The sequence below is a fragment of the Crocodylus siamensis genome, chromosome 2 (assembly GCF_052110815.1).
Source record: "Crocodylus siamensis isolate JL-2025a chromosome 2, ASM5211081v1, whole genome shotgun sequence".
In the NCBI taxonomy this organism is placed as follows: Eukaryota; Metazoa; Chordata; order Crocodylia; family Crocodylidae; genus Crocodylus; species Crocodylus siamensis.
Genome location: NC_143396.1, coordinates 271,980,804 through 272,000,832, shown reverse-complemented (window position 1 = coordinate 272,000,832; position 20,029 = coordinate 271,980,804). Strand labels below are relative to the sequence as shown.

General features: G+C 41.2%; 1 protein-coding gene across 5 annotated transcripts in view; it reads left to right on the top strand.

Annotated features, from left to right (window-relative positions):
* The window catches only part of CCDC85C (coiled-coil domain containing 85C), a 185,071-nt gene that overhangs the window by 120,217 nt on the left and 44,825 nt on the right, over positions 1 to 20,029 (top strand). For 3 of the 5 annotated variants that reach the window (XM_090033996.1, XM_090033993.1, XM_090033994.1), the window contains one exon: positions 9,344 to 9,448. The exons of 1 other annotated variant lie outside the window; for it this stretch is intronic. In XM_090033996.1, the coding sequence (XP_089890122.1) occupies positions 9,344 to 9,448 (105 nt within the window). The remainder of the gene's footprint in view (positions 1 to 9,343; positions 9,449 to 20,029) is intronic. One more of the 5 variants, XM_090033995.1, reaches the window with a different exon arrangement.

Below are 20,029 nucleotides of genomic sequence, written 5' to 3'. Positions count from 1 at the left end.
AATATTGTTAGAAGATGCTTTCTAACAGTGTGGAACTTCATGAGATTGATGCTTTGTTCTGTTTTCTATTCAGCTGAGACTAGCTTTAACAGACCATGGGATGGTAGAAGAAGAAAAAAACATCCACAAGTTAAAAAATAATAACAATAAAATAATAAAGCATCTGGGGGGAAAAATTTAAATTACTATTCCACTAAAGGTTCTAATATTTCAGTGGGATGCAGATACAAACTGGCAATTTGTGACCATGTTTTTATGTCCTGTAAAGACATTCAGCTATTACAACTGAAGATAAAGGAGAGAATAACGTTTTCAATTAAGGGCCATTATGCAAGTCCTATTTTGAATGCTAATTCCTTAATTACTAGAAGCTGACAGTGTCATTTTCTAATATTCCTGAGTTATTTTAGAACATAATTCTAATTTAAATAGTTCCCGTGGCTTTACTTAATCCTGTTCGTAAATGCAGAGAATTATCTGGATGACTGTCAAGCAAATGTGTGTGTCTTTCTGTATTTAATTTTAGTGTAGGTATGGTCTGCTTTATTTCATCATGGTCTATAGGAATTAGGTTCTGGTCATTTCTGTTTTTCTCTCCTGTCTGGCAGAAGCTGCAATGAAGTGCAATCAAAAAGATAATTTGTCTAACTTGTCCTAAATTTTTTCAACACTCATTTGTGCAGTTGGTTCAACATGGCAATAGTTCTGACTTGATTTCATTAGACAGGAGGAAAAAAAAAATGAAAATAAATGTTTCTTCTTAGTACCCTTGACCTTAAAACAGCAACATAAACATCATCCATCTTCTCATGCGCTTTGTGTTATTTCCAAATTGAATCACTCAGCACAGCAGGTCAGAAGTCACAGGTCACAATTTATTCTTTCTGCTAACAGAATAACAAGCTTTGATTCAGATTTCAAATGTGTGCTAATGTGCTGTTTTTAATTTATTATTAGAATCATTTGATTTAAAAAATGGAAATGTTTAATAACATTCTCACAAAATTGAAGTCATTCTATGTGAAAAATTTCACCATTATACTTTTTTGTATCCTTTGCTTTAAATAGAATTTAAATAAGATCTCAAGTCCTGTTAGAGTTCTGTGAGAGTGCTTTCTTGAGCCAAGACTTCAGGATTTTGTCCAGTTTAAATCAGTTATAAATTAGTAACAGTAAAGTTGTGGTGGCTGTTATGCTGGACAAAATTATTCTGATTAATTTAAGCTAGACAGATCAGGATTATCATTGTCTTGTAGTATTGTTATCATCATTTGTCATCTTGTAGTATCATCATCTTTCTGGACATCAGGAAGGCCTTTGACACTGTCTGCCTCCCCATTCTCATAAAAAGTTAGGCGACTGTGTTATTGAAACCTACACAGTCAGATGGATTGTAAATTGGCTGAGGGATCGTACTCGGAGAGTGGTGGTGGACGGATCGCATTTGACCTGGAGGGAAGTGAGCAGTGGAGTTCCCCAGGGCTTGGTTCTCGGGCCTGCACTGTTCAGTTTCTTTATTAGTGACTTGGAAGATGGGGTGAAAAGCGCTCTGTTTAAATTCACAGACGACACCAAGATTTGGGGCGAGGTGGGCACGCTAGAAGGGAAAGACAGATTACAGTGGGACCTGGGTAGGTTACAGGGGTGGGCAAATGAAAACAGGATGAGATTCAATACTGACAAGTGCAGGGTGCTGCACTTGGGCAGTAGGAACCAGCAGCATACCTATTGGCTGGGGAACTCTCTTCTCGAAAGCACAGTGGCAGGAAGAGATCTTGGAGTCATTATTGACTCCAAGACGAACATGGGTCGACAATGTGAGGACATGGTCAGTAGGGCTAACCGTACCTTGTTGTGCATCCACAGATGCATCTCGAGCAGGTCAAAGGAGGTGATCCTCCTCCTCCTATGTGGCACTGGTCAGGCTGCAGCTGGAGTACTGTGTCCAGTTTTGGGCGCCGCACTTCAGGAGGGATGTGAACAACATGGAGAGGGTCCAAAGGAGGGCCACTCGCATGATCCGGAGACAGCAGGGCAGACCCTACAAGGAGAGGCTATGAGACCTTAACCTGTTCAGCCTTCGCAAGAGAAGGCTGAGGGGGGACCTGGTGACTGTCTATAAACTTACTAGGGGGGACCAGCAGGGATTGGGAAAGACCTTTTTCCCTCCTGAGCGCCTGCTGGAGTAACAAAGAATAATGGCCATAAGTTGTTAGAGAGTAGGTTTAGACTAGACATTAGAAGGCACTATTTCACAGTCAGGACAGCTAGGATCTGGAACCAACTTCCAAGGGAAGTGGTGCTGGTTCCTATCTTTGGGGGTCTTTAGAAGGAGGCTTGCCATTTACCTAGCTGGGGTCATATGAGCCCAGTTTTCTCTCCTGCCTGGGGCAGGGAGTTGGACTAGAAGATCTACAAGGTCCCTTCTGACCCTACATCTATGAATCATCGTCATGTATCATCATTCCCAAAGAATAAGGAAATAGCTGAACTTGGAGACCATGGATGAACTGTCAGTGTTGGAAGGATCCAACATGAGAGTAAATGTTTAAGAAGGAACAGCTGTTGCTCCATTGTTTCCTTTTATGATCAGGTCACAAAATGCTTAGATGCAGGAGTTGAGGTTGACGTCATTTACTTGGATTTTTAAAAAGGCCTTCATTACAGTGTCTCGTCTCATCTCATTCTCATAAATAAGCTAAACGGCTGTGACGTAGATGAGTACATGGTCAGGTGGATGGTGAATTGGCTTAGGGGTCACACCCAGAGAGAGGTGGTAGACAGGTTGGTATTGACCTGGAAAGATGTGGGCAGTGGGGTCCCCCAAGGTTCAATCCTTGGACCAGTGCTGTTCAATATCTTCATCAGTACACTGTCCAAATTTGCAGATGACACCAAAGTATGGGGCAAAGTATACACGCTAGTGGGCTGGGAAATGATTCAGGTGGATTTGGACAGGTTGGAAAAGTGGGCAGAACAGACTAGGATGCAGTTTAACAAAGATAAGTGCAAAGTGTACTGCACCTAGGGAGCAGAAAGAATCGCCAACACATATACAGATTGGGAGACAACTTTCTCAGCAGAACAGCAGCAGAAAGGGATCTTGGAGTCACAGTAGACTCCGAGATGAACATGAGTCGTCAGTGTGACAAAGTGATCACTAAAGCTAGCTGCACTGTTATCATGCATTAGCAGGTGTATCATGAACAGGTCTAGGGAGGTGATACTTCCCTTCTATGCAGCATTGGTAAGGCTGCAGCTGGAGTACTGCATTTAACCTTGAGAGGGTCCAGAGGTGGGCTACTTGGCTGGTTAGGGGCCTGGAGATAAGGTCCTACAAGGAGAGATTGAAGGACCTGGATCTCTTCAGCCTCTGCAAGAGAAGGCTGAGAGGGGATCTAGTGGCAGTCTACAAACTTGTCAGGGGAAACAGCAAGGAATAGGAGATACTGTGTTTTACCAGGGGTAGAAACAATGACCACTGTGGGAGCTTGATGCCGAATTATATAGGACTGAATTAAGCACAGGCTCAGACCTGTTCAATTTAAAACTTTTATTGTTTCACAAAGTCATAAACTAAAGGAGGTCTGTTGGTTCACGAGGTTCCCAAATCAAGCCCTTGCTCTCTAACCCGGAGGCTAGGTGCGGCTGCCTGATTCAGTAGTCTCAGAACTGGTCAACAGTTCATTTAAAAGGAGTCCCTTATCTTTTTTTTAGGCAAAAGATACAAAACTGTCTCCATGGTGGAAGTGAGGCATCTAACATAACTTTACTATTAGTTGTATATGATAACACTTATACATATGCATTTTCTAATTCTTACTTCTATTGGTTATTTAGTTAACTTATCTATATTATAATATCAGGTGATACGCTTTGTATTATAATCATTACGCTTCTTATGTTAATTCTTAATGACCTTTATATTTCTTATGCTAATTTTCTATAACCTAAATACATTATTCATCTATATGTTTTGCTGGTTTTTGCAGGGTTAAAATGTCAAAACTGACATAATATGCGGTTGTTTTTTCGTCATTGCAGTTTAGCCATGCAGTTTCCTATTCTTAACAATGTAAGCGGCATGTCTGCTATTTTTATCATTGTTTAAAGGTCAGAAGTTCAGTATTTTCATCTAAGAGTCAGAAAGTGATTACCAGAATGTCAATCGCTGACTCCTCAACCTCCTTGAAGCATTCTGGGAGTTTTAGTGCATTTTTTTTAATGCTAGGCCTTGCTTAGCATAAGCACTCTCTCACAATCACAAACTGACAGACAGCAGATTTAGATTAGACATTGGGAAGAACTTCTTTACAGTAAGGGTTACCAAAATCTGGAATGGGCTTCTAAGGGAGGTGGTGCTCTCCCCTGCCTTGGGGGTCTTTAAGAGGAGACTGGACAAGCACCTGGCTAGGGTCATCTAACCCCAGCGCTCTTTCCTGCCCAGGGCAGGGGGTCGAACGTGACGATCTACTCAGGTCCCTTCTGACGCTAAACATCTATGAAATTTGTTTTTTGGGTGGATGAGGCCATTCTCCATTGTTCTTTGATTTTCATGATTGGAGAAATGTCTATGAGAAGCCTGATCCAAATCCTACTATAATTAATACACAGTAATTACATGCCTTTAGTTGGATCTTCAACAGTAAGGGAGTGCGTCTAGAACTCCTGGGTCTAAAAGCACAAGTCTGTATTGCCTGAGCTAAAGGATTCATTTTTGTTAGCCAAGGTTGTACGAGTCTCTTCAAGTTCTACCTGTGACCTTGTGCACACAAGAAGTTGATGAATTCTAGGTGTAAAACAAAGGCTGGATTAGGCATAGATTACTGTGTGTGCTTTAGAATTAATCTTGTTCTTAGAAAATTGTTTCCAATAGGTAGAACTTACTGACTATGTTAAAAAATAGGACCAAACCCTATTAATTTCAGTGGTGCAAAGCTTTTAATTGTATAGAATGTTTTCTTCCCAGAGAAAGATGTAGAAAAGCATGAGAAATGGTTTTTCCCTTCCTGTCAAATTTATCTTTTGAGACTTCAAAATATTTCCATTTTGCTTGGAGATAAAACCAAGAGCTTTTTTCCCTGTTTTTTGTAGAAAATTGCAGAGGCAGAGGCCTACCCCAGAATAGCCAGTGAACTTGGTAGTTAGGATGCTATCCCCAGATGTAGGGAACCAGGTATTCAACTCCTTGGTCTGAATAAAGCAAAGGAGAAACCTAGACTCCCGCATTCTAGGTGATTTCCAGGATCATCAAACTATTGTCTACTGCAGAGGGGAAGGGTGGGGACATGTTTTTTTTTTCCTGCTCTTCAGCATAGAAAACTTTCCTTCTTAAAGTTTAAACAAAAGTGGCACGTTCCCACGAAGGGCTTTAGTTTTGAAGAAAAACTATTTTGTCAGGACATTCCCTTGGAACGCTTAAGAAATGTGAAATGACTTCACCTGAGCAGTGATTTATTATCGACATGCTGCCCATTAATTGAGATAATCTCCAAACAGTGATGGGGGAAAGAGATGATCAGCAATTGTAGTTTTAAAATGCCATTTTGACTAGAAGAGCAATTTAGGAGACACTTCCATCTTGATAATGAAAATTGGGCAAGGTAATAAGGGATTTCATTTTGTGAGCGAACTGACAATGCAAGTACCAGGTTTTTTAATTTAGATTTAAGTGGAATAATGGTTGATCATTTTGATGCATCATTAGTCATATTGCTTGCTAATGAGGGATTCACATTTTGTCAGAGTTAACTTTAGACATTGATAGCCAAGTCCAATGAGCATGTAAATGTTTAGAAAGGGTGAAGAACGTACTCAGAGTAATTGCACCATTTTAATTTAAAATGCTTTTCCACTGCAGCCAAAAAAGGAAGAAGAGTGATCTTTTTTCTTTAATGGAAATAATCATTCTGACTTGTGATTGATAGGCTGCTGGAGGAAAGCAATTTGCAAGGAACAAGTTAGATTTTGAAGTATGTCATCTTAAAACAGAAAACAGGAAAATAAGAATTCACTTCAATCTTGAGCATAACGTGGACAGAAGGTACTGAACCAGTACTTGGTGACTAGTCTCCATCTGTTCTGAGGACAGATATATGGCAGTTGAAGATCTTCTGCTGCAGGGGTTGGCAGTGCTTTCTGGTGGCAGGTCAGAATGACCTGGCTTGGGTTGAAGGTGAGGACCCAGCTGTGGTGCGGTGCAGTGTGGTGCAGTGCTTAGCTACAATACTGCCAGAATGTTCCCGAAGCCTCCACTGCAGCCTGCATCCAATGTCGCCACAGGCTGCATCCAGCCTACAGGCCATAGATTTTCAACCCCTGCTGTACTGTCACCTATCAATATGCTTTACCTCTGGCCTGGAAAAAAAACACTTCCGAAGGCCTTCATAACATTTGTTGAACGCCATGTGAATTATACCAATGATCTGAAGTCTGTGCATCTCACCAACTGCGACCACAAAACAAGGGACTTGGTTATATGCAGAATAGGCATCAGTTTAATTACCATTTGTTTTAAAACTGGTTTTAATTAACCCAGTACAGACATCTGGGAGATTCTTGTAACATCTAGGAAAGACAGAGATGTTCTCGGCCTCATCCCTAAACCCCAGAAAAGCATTTGCTGTCTCTTGGAAGTGGAGTGGGAAGGTAGGATATGACATGAACCATTATGATTCCTCAAGCAAAAAACCTAAAAATTATTGCTGTGCAACTTGCTTCTGTCATTCATCTATGCATGCTCATGTGCATTTAGCTCAGATGGAAAAGGGAACAATTCACCCTGCCTACAGAATCCAAGGTTTCATGTAGGGTAAAGGTAGCTAACATTGCTGGATCCAGTTTGGGTACTACTGTATTCGTTCTCTTTGGGTTGTGCACAGTAAGTGAGTGGGAGATGCGAACATATAAAACCAGACCATGGAGGAATAACCAGCCAGAACAGAACTGCTGTTCCCATGTAACAGACTGGTGCAGGCTACTTCCTGGCATTGTTGTTAGGAAATTAGTCATTGTATATGACCCTTCTTTCTCAGTACTGGGCTGGTAGGCATGTTAGAATTGCACAGCTTGACTTGCTCTTGACAAGGGAAGCAGGCATTAGGCAATGAGAACCTTTTAACTTGGGGATGGGTGAAATGTCAGATCCGGCTGCCAGCTGGACTCCATTTCCCAGCAGCCCCTGCGTGCATGGCTGGGGCCAGACTCCATGGAGATCCCAGCTACAGCTGCACTGTGATAGCACAAGGCTGGGGTTGCCACTGAGACCAGCCCCAGGGTGCTGGCAGGACATGTGACAGGATAGGGCAGGGGGCTGTTTCTGAGCTGCTGGGATCTTGTGGCGGAGGCAGCTTGGTCAGGGCCAGGATAGAGCTGCGATCTGTAGCCTGCATGCTCCAGGCAGGGGCATGCAGGCAGTGGGCTGTGGCTCTGTTCCAGCAACAGACCACGCAAAGAGCTGGGTCAGAGTTGCAATCTACTGCCTGCACATCGTTGCCCGGAGCGTGCAGGCTGCAGATTGCAGCTCTGTCCTGGCACTGACCAAGCTGCCCCGGCACAAGATCCCAGTGGCTCCGGAGCAGCTTCCTGCCCTGCCCTGCCCTGTGCCCTGCCAGCATGGCTGGGGCCAGACTGGCTATCACAGCACAGCTGCAGCTGGGGTCTCCATGGAGACCAGCCCCAGCCCTGTGGGCAGGGACTGCTGGGAAATGGAGTCCATTGCTGGCTGGATCTGGCCCACAGGCCGAACTTTACCTGCCCCTGTTTTAACTATAGCAGTGACCAGGCCACAAAATTGCTGTCCTTGGATCTTCGCTTGCAAATACATATGAAAATGAGACCATGATCATTTATGGTGCTACCTTCTGGCTTGAAGGAAAGCCTAAGCTCACTATCTGCAAAATCATTCCATAATAGTTGATTAAAGACTAATTGAGGTAGGTAAAAGCCACCTTTTTCACAGCTTGTAAAGGGAAAATTGATAGGGTTGAATGGGTTATGGGAGTGAATTCATGATTATATCAGAGCTTTTTAAAAACAAGGAAGTGTTCAGAGGTCAGGAAACCTCAGAGTTCCCACATGGGCCACTTGGCTGCAAGGAAAGGGACTCTGATGGGAGAAAATGGTGCATCTTCTCTGAGTGCACGGAATGGAAGCAAGCAATGGAAGTGCAGTCACCACATGACTGTCCTAAAGGTTTTGGTTGTGGTCAAGCCCTTGGGGTTACCGTGCTTTTTATATACAGTTGAGCTGATTTATGAGACATTCCATTAAATTTTATTGCACCAGTGGTTTTTCTTTAGTTCTTTTGAAGTGGAAAATATCATTTCTGCAGCAAATGCAAGTCAAAAGTCTTAATGGAGCATAAAAATCTAAAAGGTCATGCTTTTACAGCTTTAAAGCCAAGAACAATACATTGCTTGATATACTTAAAAATCTGTAAAGTTAATGAGCATGTTTATGAGTGGTGAAGTAATGATATAATTCTCATGCCAGATCCTTGATTTTTAGCTTCTGATATACAGGATCTTTAATGGGTATCCTTTTTAAAATAATTCTCATTCTAAGAGTGTCTCGTTATGGATTCATGGAATGAGAGGGCTAATAGTCCAAGACAGGCTCCCTCATAAGAGGATTAATCAGTGCTCTTAAAATACCTGGTCATGTTCTGTTCCGAGTGAGGGGTTGTTTTTTTTGGGAGTTTTTTCAGTGTAAATGTGTGTTATTTATAATATCTGTGTATATGACATGTAGCATATCTGTTTAGGATGCCTTGTGTACAAGAAATTCTTAGTCAAATAAAAAATGTCCCTCTTGCAAACAAGACTATGCAAGCTTTAATAAATGCGTGTGACAACATTTAAAAACTCATTACTTTTTCAAATGCTTGTAATAGAAATAGCCAATGTAGACTTAGTGGAAAAACTAGAAATGTTTTCTCCTAAAATTGTATGAGTGTCAAAGTAGGTAAGCGGTCAGAATTCATATATAATTTTCCTATTTGCATCTTAACAGAATTTTGATTCAGTGATTCAGAATTCAGGTGGAGCTGGACAGAAGAAAATATCATCTTAGGCTGCCTATATATATATAATAGAGTAGATAGTAAAAGCTTAATTCTCAACTGCTTGCAAATGTTTTTCCAGGTGTTGACAAAAGGAAAATCATTTAAACTCAGATGGTCATTTTAACCATCATTTCAAGAAATCACTATGGGAACAGACTGCAGTACAGAAATGGTCATAGAGAAAAAGCCAATAAAGAATGCTAAGCAGAATGAGCATCTTTTTTTTTTTTTGCTGGCTAATAATACAGACAGTCCTATTTTCTTTCTTTGTCTTTGCAGCAGTCTAGCACCGGGGATTTGAGGACTCTAAGAAAAGGGTTATCCCCGTACCACTCTGAATCACAGCTGTCGTCATTGCCGCAGTATCAAGATGCCATGCAAAATGTAAGAGCCTTTTAGTTACCTGGGGTATTTATACAGAAAAATCTTGAGTTTTCAGCAGAAGAGAGCTTGAGCTGAGAGGCCCTAAGTGCAGTTGCTGGCAGGCTGAGAGCCAGCTTTTCTGAACCCTGTCGTCTGTGGTGTAAAAGGAAGGGGAAGTGGACCCTTCAGCATTCATCAGTCTTAGCAGCTGCATTTTTCCAGAGCTGGGGGAGTTCCTGGAAGTGCTAGCTATTACCCGTAATAGAGATCTCTGTCACCCAGTCTTAAAACAAGGTGAGGGCCAGTCAAACAGGTGGCTTGCTTTTCTTAAGTTGCCTTTTCTGATTGACTCAGGTCAAAAAAGCTGACACTGAAGAAGCAAAAGACACCCGGTCCTGTGCCTTAACAATTATTCTGTGAGATCTTTAATGCTTGAATTCTTGGTGCTTCATGTTTACTCTTAACCTTTTTGGCATAGCCAGTAGGCTTCATGTAACACAAAATTTGCCTGTTCTGCTTCCCTTAAAATGACAAAAGAATCCTGATTGACAAAAGCGAAAAGTCCAGAGAAAGCCAAACATTATACTGTTGACTTTAAGGGCTCCTCTTTCTAGTCCCACACCACCCATGAATTGCTGGGCAAAATGTGCCCAATGAGACTGTACCGGGATTGAAAGTCCTAGAGGATCATTTTAAAAATATTTATCTATGCACTTTGGAATATTATATTTGTTCAACTACATTACAGCCAAGATTGTAATTGGGAGCGTGTGATGTGGTGTCGAGTCACGTTCTGGTTATAATTGACCTGATCTTGCATACAGCTGTACCTGTTCTTTATCATTCAAGATCCTGAGCCCAGTCATTCTTATTGCAATAACATGTGTGGAATTTAACAAAAGGCCCACTTATTACTTCGAGAGGTATTGATAATGATAAGTCTGAGAACCTGCTAGATTTTGCAGTGCATACTGCAGAGCTCAGCATTGCCTCATTATGGCAAATGTCATTTTAGAGAGGTTTCCAGATTCAGCCTTCCTTGTGTAAATATGATAGGGGGGAAAAAAAATCACAATTAGGCAAGTACTAATTCTGTGTAAGGAGAGGGAAAACATCAGTCACTTTGCATATTTTAATAAGAAATATTCAATAGGTATAAACGTATAGATTTTTTTCTGTTGGATTTTAGTGTTACGAGAAGATGACAACAACTTGTAAATTAAATAAATTTAATAGAATTCACTTATATGCCTAGCTTCATCCTACTTATGGTATTCAGGTGATTTGTGAGAGATGAAAGGATCAAGACTATAGATAGAAAACCAATGGCAGGAGTTTTGTTCTTAGAAGATTATGCCTGTGGAGGAAAGCATTTTTGCTTCTCTTCAAGCATTCTTAACATACAGATTTGGACAGAGCTGCCTGACTCCATGGGAGTAGAAATTAGTCTGCAGGGATTTTTTTTCTGCTTGAGGTCCAGTTCATATAAGACACTTGAAATCTTGCTGTTGCCAGGGGATGCACAGGGTGTTGGTCTGGTGAAAGCTAATAGAAAGGTGTCATATTCAGTGTTAATTGAGTGTTAGTGCTTCCCATTATTACTTAAGAGAAAGTGATGGCTTTTCTAAGAGGTCATAATTAAAACCTTTCTCAAGAGAGTATTCCTTGAGTGGACTTCTTCCACCTTGTTTCTAACATTTCTTCCTTTGTGGAAAATTATTGAGAAAGTTAAAGCAAAACAAATCCCATGTTATTTGCATTCTTAAATGTTGTTTTTATTTTATATGTTTTTTTTAGTTCAGGTCACTTTGCTTGTAGGTTCCTGAGTACTACATAAAGAAATATCTGTGTTAGTAGCTGGTCCCCTTTCTGGTGAAGGAAAAAGATCTGACAGCCACGCTGATTCCTTTAGACCTCTCTGCCACCTTAAGATAGCGAACTGCAAGTCATTATGAGTTTGCTTGCAGACTTGTATAAGATCGCACAGAAGCTCTTTTCCTTTCAAGAAAGTCCAACAAGCAGAATTAGATAAGTTGTGTTCTGCCCTTTGGGCTCTGTTGTGCAGAAGTCTATTCTGTCCCATTCTGTGCAATATTCTGGGAATATTAGTGAAGAGTGCTGCAATGTCTTGAGTTGTATGTGATGCACCTCTGTACATCTCCAGAGGCTCTGACCCGTCTGTTGTAGATCAGTTTCTGATGCAAACTAAACCATGGAAGGCATCCCAAACTGGGTTCAAACCAGGGTTGCACCTGGAATGTGTTCAGAGTTTGCAGCCAGTGCAGTAAACTGCTGTCTACTTAACTCCTGCACAGAGTGCAAGAATTAAGTGGGCAGGAGCACATCTACACCCTGTGATATGCACCAACTATCCAAACCTTTTGGAAGAGGAAGTCTTAAATGCTGATTTTGACTTATACAGTCCTAAACGATTTAGATCCTGGCTGCTTAGCAGCTCATTTTCTGTGTGGATTCTTTCTCATCCCAGGTAAGCTGAAGGACTCATATTAGCATCTTAGCATCCTGCTGTTTTATGCAGGAGGACACTAATGTCTTGGCTTTCTCAGTGTGAGGTCCTTGAAACTTGAGTGAACCCACTGGTCACCACAGTGCAGACTTTGGTGATCTTCGGTTTGTACTGAAAGCAATACCATTTTCCATTTACCATTTGAGGAATTGCTTAGTCCGAGTTGTATGGATTTCTGTTCGTATGTTCTGTCTCAAGATGTTTGGGGAGGAATTTTATTTAAATAAATCTAACCAGGTTTTGAAAGGAATAAATGATGGTGACATCAGGTACTTGCTAGTTGCATCATAGTAGGAGATAGTCTTGTGGTTGAGGCATGGATTTGAAAGTCATGAGACTTAGATGTGTATTTCTGGCTCTCCTTTAGGCTTTCTCTGCGAACCTACTCACTTCTCTGTGTTGGAGGTCCTCATTCATGAAATGTGATGGTTGGGGAAATAATTACCAACTTCATTAGAGATGTTTTTGAGGTGTAATTAATCTATGTCTGAATAGTGCTTCAGGATATGCTCACTGAGTACAGACACTATCATTTGCTTTTTGCATCTCAATTTCCTCTCCATCACTAGAGAGGAAATTTCTCAAGTTCTGTTTTGTTTGTATATTGTCTCTAGAACATCTAAGGATGGATCAGGCTCATGAGATGGAACTGGAATTGTAACAATTCACATCCCTCATTCTCGTAAAGTGATAGCACTACTATGCTTCACTGTTGTGTGCCTTTAATATTCTCCCAAACAGACTTCTGCCTCAGGGGTGTGGGGGGTGAAGGTCTTTCTCCCACAGAAGCAAAGCCACTTTAGCACTTCAGCTTGTGTGAAATCTCACTTTGTTTTCCTGTGCATTTGCTGTCAGGGACAGGGCCTTGGTCCACAACTAAACATGATGGTGAAAGCCAACAGACTCATAGCTCAAGACAGTGAGTCTAGGGTGAGTTTAAAACACTTGCACCTGATTTGATCCAGGGAGGTGCCTCTGCTCTGTCACTTTTTAGACAGCTCTAGGACTTTGTTGAATTCATAGCAGCATCCCACAGCTGTTTCAAGGGACATAGTATTTGCATACAAATCCAATCCAGTCCATCAGTCAATCAATAAATAATGTGTGCATATAAATAAAACCTGATTTGGGAAAATAATACCTACAACGTGTAGATTGTCCCTGCTGAACAGGGGAACATTAGCAAATTGCTTAGGTGGCTGTTGGAGTGGAAGAGCAGAAAACTTTATGGCTCTTATTTTGTTTTAGGAGAACCAGGATACTTTTGCTGTCTGGAAACAGTAAAAAGTGACCTTTTAAAAATGGGGATCACAGGGAGGGCCAAATTCCTAAATATTGACATTTAACCCCAGGATTGTAAAGGGTTTGAAGCACCATTGGGTCATTTTTGAGGGATTTTCTTCATAACCATATTTTTTCCTTCTCCTTTTTTAATAGAGATGCACATATTCACATGGCTCCAGCAGCTGAGGTCTTAAGAAAAACATGATATTCTATGATGCACCTAATAACATTGAGTGGAGTATGTACTTGCTAATATAATTAAGGGAAAGTTGTTACCTTTCGAAGATGTACTTGACTCCCTTCACTTCTATCAGGTTGTGCTTGTTCTGGACTGCTCAAATGGGAAATAAGCGGTGGGACCACCCTCATGATAAATTGTGATACATTCCTCTAAATGTTCTTTCTTATATTTTTGACATATTACTGAGTTCACATCTCAGTGAGATGGATGTAGCAGTTCCTGCTTATTAGAACTGTTGTTCCAGGCTCTCCACAGCCTCATTTATGTTCCAGTTATACTGAGTTTTCTTCCCAAGCGGCTCAACTTGCCTTTTATTAAAGTGAAAGCTGAGATCCTGCAAAATGGCAGCTTCAGAGAAGTGCCAGTACAGTGCTTATACCATGATCCAGCCTTGTTAAAAGGTAAAGCCTGTTGCTGCAGAGCTCTCTTGGATGAGTACAGACCATTCCAGTGTTCCTAGGAACATTCCCCTGTCATCACAAGCAGTGATGATGACTTCTGAACCTGCATGTAAATTTATCAAGCTGAGAGTTAGGGTTTTTTCCCTCTTGTTGATAGGGTTTGTAAGTCCCACATGAGAATAAAGGAGCAAGACCTCAGCTGAAGCCCAGACACAGATCTCTTTTAAGTCTTAGGTACTTGACTGCTTCCAGGTCCACCCTATAAAGACTCTGAGGCAGGGAATAAGTCAGGTCAGGTTGTGAATCTTCAATCCCATTTGACACTTGAGGGGTAAGTATGGTGGAGCTGAGACGAGGACAACAGCGTAAGAGGTAGTGGAGACTGCAGGGTGTGACTGCTTGCACAAGAGACTGGAAGTGTGGTCTTCTGGGCTGTGAAAGAGGCAAAACCCACCTCGCTCATCTACACTTCTGTGAGAAGGCTGTTCCAAAACCTTATGGCACCGAGAGTCAGAAACACCTACTCTCCAGCCTAGGGGTATTCATGCTCAGATAATACCTGTCTTATGCCAACATTGCCTTTTAACTTAACTCCCTCTTTGCTATTTTCCTCATGATACATTTTACAGAGCAGTCTTATCCTTTCCCAGCTCTTGTTTTCGAAGGTTAGATAAACCAAGTTCTCTTTTGAGGGAAGAGGCATTCCATCCTTCTGATCATGGCACTAGGTTTTTTCTACATTTGTTCTAGTTTGAATTCATCCTTTGTGAACACAGGGTGACCAGCATTATACACAGGATTCAAGATGAGGTCTTTCAAGTGCCTGGTACAATGGCATGACTCCTTCCCTGTCTCTACTAGATATGCCTCACTTGAGGCGTTTTAGGATTGATTTTTTTTAAATAGTTGGAGTTCATTGGTAGCTCACAGTTATCCAGTGATTGGCTAATTCATCTAGGTATTTTCTCTTCCTTTCTTGTTCCCCACTGATTAATCCCCATCTTTTATCATACATTCTTGTTGTTAATTCTTAAGTACATGACTTTGCCATTTGTACTATTAAATTTCATCCCAATTTCATTATTTTAGTCCTCAAAGTCGCCCAGTTCTCTCTGTTCAATACTCTGAAATCATCTGAGTTGCAGAGACTAACAGGTCCAAGTATAGACTAATAACTACAGAAGTGTTTTTCTTTTCTTAAATACATACATGTTTGTCCTTCTCCACTCAGTTGGTACTACCATCAGTTTGATGCTATCCTGCCTTGTGTCATCAAGAAATATTACTTGCAGGCTCCTATTTTGTGCGTCAGGGGCACTAATGGGGTTCTTTAAACAGGATTCATCCCAGGCTGATATTGGAGGAACTCCCCTAGTGATTTCCTTTGCACCCAGTTCTCTTTCAGCTTAACTGGTAATTTCCCATGTAATACCACAGCAAATGCTCTACTTGGGTCCAGATAATTTAGAACTATTTCATTATCTTTGTCTCAAAAGTCAGTTCCTACAGAAGGTAATGGGTTAGTTTGGCACAATCCAGCTTTGGTGAACTCATGCTGTGTACTTCCCTGACTTTAATCTTTTCTTCAGAATTTGTTCCAAATTCTCACGTGCTGTTGAGGTCAGACTAACACCTCAGTAGGTGCCAGGATAACTTGTTTTCCTTTTCATAAATAAAAATATGACAGTTGGAGTTCTGCAGTCAACCACTCTGATACGACACTTTCCTGACAAACCTTTTTGCTGACTTGCAGTTTCATGTGTCAGTGTTTTGGCACCATGCATATGATGATTTCTTTTCCCAGGCCTCATTCCCAGTAGCCATCCTGTTTTTGCATCCATGTTCTACATCATCCTGCTATTGAAAGCAAGGCAAAATATTCATTTAATTTTGGGTTGTAGCTGTATTATCTTTAACTTCTACACTATCCTCATTGCATAGGATCCTCAGTACTTATTTAATTTATATAGCTGAAGAACTTTTGTTTTAAATTCCTTTGAATCTAGTTCAGTGTGACCTTTGGGAATTCTTACTTTATCCTTACACATTCTGATGTAGCTTCTTTGCCAGTCAACCCTTTTGCCATTTTCTGAAGAGCTCGCTTTGTTTACTCCAGACATTGTTTTTTTGAGATGGTAGTTCACGCACATTGGGCCAGGAGCCCTCCCCTGCAAGTTCTTCCCCTGGCTCGACATGTAAATTCCATATAGATTTTGCATGTGAATTAGGGATTCCAAGTCTTTTAAGTTCCAGTATTACAGCTGGGAATATTTGGGCTCTGCCAAATTGGTAGTATTTATTTTCCTGTGTATATCTAGGAAGTTAGTGTAGGAATGACACAGTTCCTAGTAGTAATTATATGTAGTAACATTGAAGAGATCACAAAGCATATTCAAATCTGACTTTGGGGATGTATAAGAGGCCCACTACTGCTCCTCCCGTTAGGTCTCTCTCATGTTACCTTTCATGAATCAATACAGAAAAAGGTAACTTAATAGCCTGGGCTCATGTTCCTACAATGAAATATCTTCACTCCACCAATTAAAAAACCTGATTTACCAGAGAGGAAAGTCATTGGGATTTGCTTTTTGTTACCAGTCTCCCAGAGGTATAATTTGGCTTGTCATAGCAAACAATGTAGCCATAAAAAGAATTGTACTTTTCTGTAATTTGATTCATTATCTTGAATCTTATAGGGTGTAGGATTTCAGGAAAATGTGTCAATTTGCAGAGGTTTTTTTTCAAAATTAGAAACAAAATTAAATTCATTATAATTATGTAGAACTTTTATAGCACTTTGCTAACAAAGATAAAATATGTTTGGTGGCCTATGTGTGTTTATTTACATATACATATATAGTCTTTAGGTAAGACTGTTTACCTATATGAATATACATATTCACACACAATATCCATACTTTGTGGAATTGCTTTTGTTACTGTGTAAATATATGTACTATGTTCATAGGAAACTCATTCATTGCTTATAGAACGCCTTCTAGATATACTTCTGAAAAGTGCATTTTCTCTTTCCATGCAGCGGATGTCTTTATTATTAAATGAAAAAAAATACTTTTGTATATGTACGGGGGAAGCACTTGGATAATACGGTGATCTGTACTGTATGTAGCACATTCTAAAATGTATGGGATATCTCCTCAGGTTGCTGCTGAGGTTGTGTGGGAAGGCAGGATAATGGCAGCCAGAATTCATACCACTGCTCTAATGAGAGTCCTGTCTGGTCCTTTGTGGGTGGAAAGTCAGTGACCCCCACACAAGACATCTTTGATATGAGGATTGAGTAGAGTAGAAAGAAAACTGGCATAAGAATAGGAGATAATTTCTTCTTTTGTCATTTCTCTCTGAAGGGAAATATCATGAAGCTGATGTTCGATATAATCACCGAAATCCATAAAGGATGAGACCGTAATCAAAATAAGGGATCATAGGAAGGTAGGGTTGGAAGGAACCTCAAAGGTCATTTAGTCCCTGATCATGGCAGGATCATCCCTGACTAAACCATCCCATCCAAGTGTCTGTCTAATCTGCTTTTGAAAGTTTCCAAACATGGTGATTCCACAGCTATGCCAGGTAGCCTCTTCTAATGCCCATACTCAGAGAGTTCCTCCTGATCTCCAGCTCCAGCTTGAGGCCATTACTCCTAGTTCTGTCACTTACAGCCACATAGAAAACCCATCTCCATCCCTCTCTACAATCACCCTTCAGGTATGTGAAGACTACTATCTAATCCTCCCTCAGTCTTGTCAAATTAAATAACTCTAGTTCTTTCAGCCTTTCCTCGTAAGTCTTGACTCCAAGGCCCCTAATCATCTTTGTTGCTTTGTGCTGAACTCTTTCTAATCTGTTCATGTCCTTCTTGAAGAGTGGGCCCAAAACTGGACACAGTCTTCCAGGTGGAGAGTCATCAGTGCTGAACAGAGAGAAAGAATTACTTTCCTTGATTGCAAGTGACACTCCCATTAATACAACCTAATTTTGGCTTTTTTTTGTAATAAGGACATGTTGCTGGCTTGTATTCAGCTTATGGTCCACTGTAACCCCAGGCCCTTGTTTGCAGTACTGTAGCCTAGCCACTCATTCCCCAGTCTGTTTTTGTGCATGTGGTTATTCCATTCCAAGTGCAGGAATTTGCACTTGTCCTTGTTAAATTTCATCCTGTTGATTCAAGACCATTTCCCAGTCTAAGTCATTCGGGATCCTAGCCCTACCTCCCCGTGTCCACAATTCAATCCAACTTTGTGTTATCCACAAATTTCCTAACAATGCACTTGATCTCAACCTACAAATCATTAATAAATATGTTCAGCAATACCAGACCCTGGACAGACCCCTGGGGAATCCCACTTGGTATCTCCTCCCAGCTGAGCATTGAACCATTGATAACTGGTTGGATCATCCTGCTCAATGAGTAGTTAAGTATCCATCTTATAGTACTTTTGTCTGTATTTCCTTAGCTTGTGAATGAAGATGTTCTGGGAAACAGTGTCAAGCCTTGTTAAAGTCAAGGTATGCCACATCCATTGCTCTCCTCTCACTCACAGACCCTGTCACCTTATCATAGAAGGAAATAAGGTTGATCAGGCATGACTTATTCTTAGGGAATCCATGCTCTCTGTCTGATCACCTTGTTCTCCTTTAAGTGCTTCACAATGCATTCCTTGACAATCTGCTCCACAATCTTTCCAGGTATGATTCCTGGATCCTTTTTCCCCTTCTTAAAGACAGGCACTAGATTTGCCCTTTTCCAGTCATCTGGGATCTCGCTCAACCTCTGTGAGGTCTCCAAGAGGATAGCCAATGGCTCTGAAATTACCTAAGCCAATTCCTTCAGTACCCTAAGGTGCACTTGGCCCTGCTGACTTGAAAACTAAGTAATTCCTAACCTGTTCTGCCGTTACTCTAGGCTATTTGTCTCCTTCCCTATCTCTGCTACCAACTGAACTCATCAGCTGTTAGCTGCCCCCCATTTATGAAAACTGAAGTAAAAATGCTTAACTACTTCAGCCTTCTGTGACTAGCTTGCATTCTGCATTTCATAAGGGAGCTATGGAATCTCTAGTCATCTTCTTACTTTTGACATACCTATAGAATACCTTTTTATTGCCTTTTATGTCCCTTGTCAGCTGCATCTCACATTGTGCCTTGGCCTTCATAAATGTCTCCCCGCATGCCTGTGAGATACTCTTATACTCTTCCGTAGTACTATGACCAAGTTTCCAATTTTTATAGGATTCTCTTTTGAGTTCCAGCTTTTTGAAGAGATTGCTGTCTAGCCAGGTGGTCTCCTATTGCACTACTTCTTATCTTTTTATCAGCATAGCTTGTTTCTGCACCCTAAAAGAGCCTCCTTAAAGTATGGCCAACTCTCCTGAACTCCTTTCCCCTCAGACTTGTCTCTCAAGGGATCCTACGAACCAGGTCCTTAAATTTTGTTAAAGTTTTGCTTTTCTGAAGTCCATTATCTTTATTCTGGTGCTTCACTTTCTTCCTTCCTCCCTGATCTTGAACTCTATCATTATGTGATCACTGTCGCCCAAGTTACTTTCCACCTGTTACATGCTTAACCAATTCCTTCCTGTCTGTGGGTAGGAAGTCGAGAAGACCTTCATTGGCATCTGTACCATCTGAATCAAAAAGTTATCCCCAGCACATGCCAGGAACTTTCTGGACTACTTGTGCACTGCTGTGTTTCCCTCTTAGCAGATGTCCTGATAATTAAAGTTCACCAAGAGATCCCTTTCTGTTGCTGTGCTGCTTAGAAAGTCACTCCCAGCCTATAGGTGATTTTTTCTCTCTAGATGTAGCACTTTGCACTTATCCTTGTTAAAGTGCATCTTATTCTGTTCTGCCCCCATTCCCAACCTGTCCATACCCGCCTGAATCTGTTCCTTGCCCTCCATCCCATGATCACCTCTTGGCGAAACTGGCCAATTGTGGCTTTGGGTCCACCACGATCCGCTGGCTGGGAAATTGGCTCCGTGGTCAGACTCAGAGGGTAGTAGTTGATGGAAGTCAATCATCGTGGTGTCCTGTGACCAGTGGGGTCCCCCAAGGCTCTGTCCTTGGACCCATATTGTTCAACATCTTCATTAATGATGTGGACATTGGAGTCAGAAGCGACTGGCCAA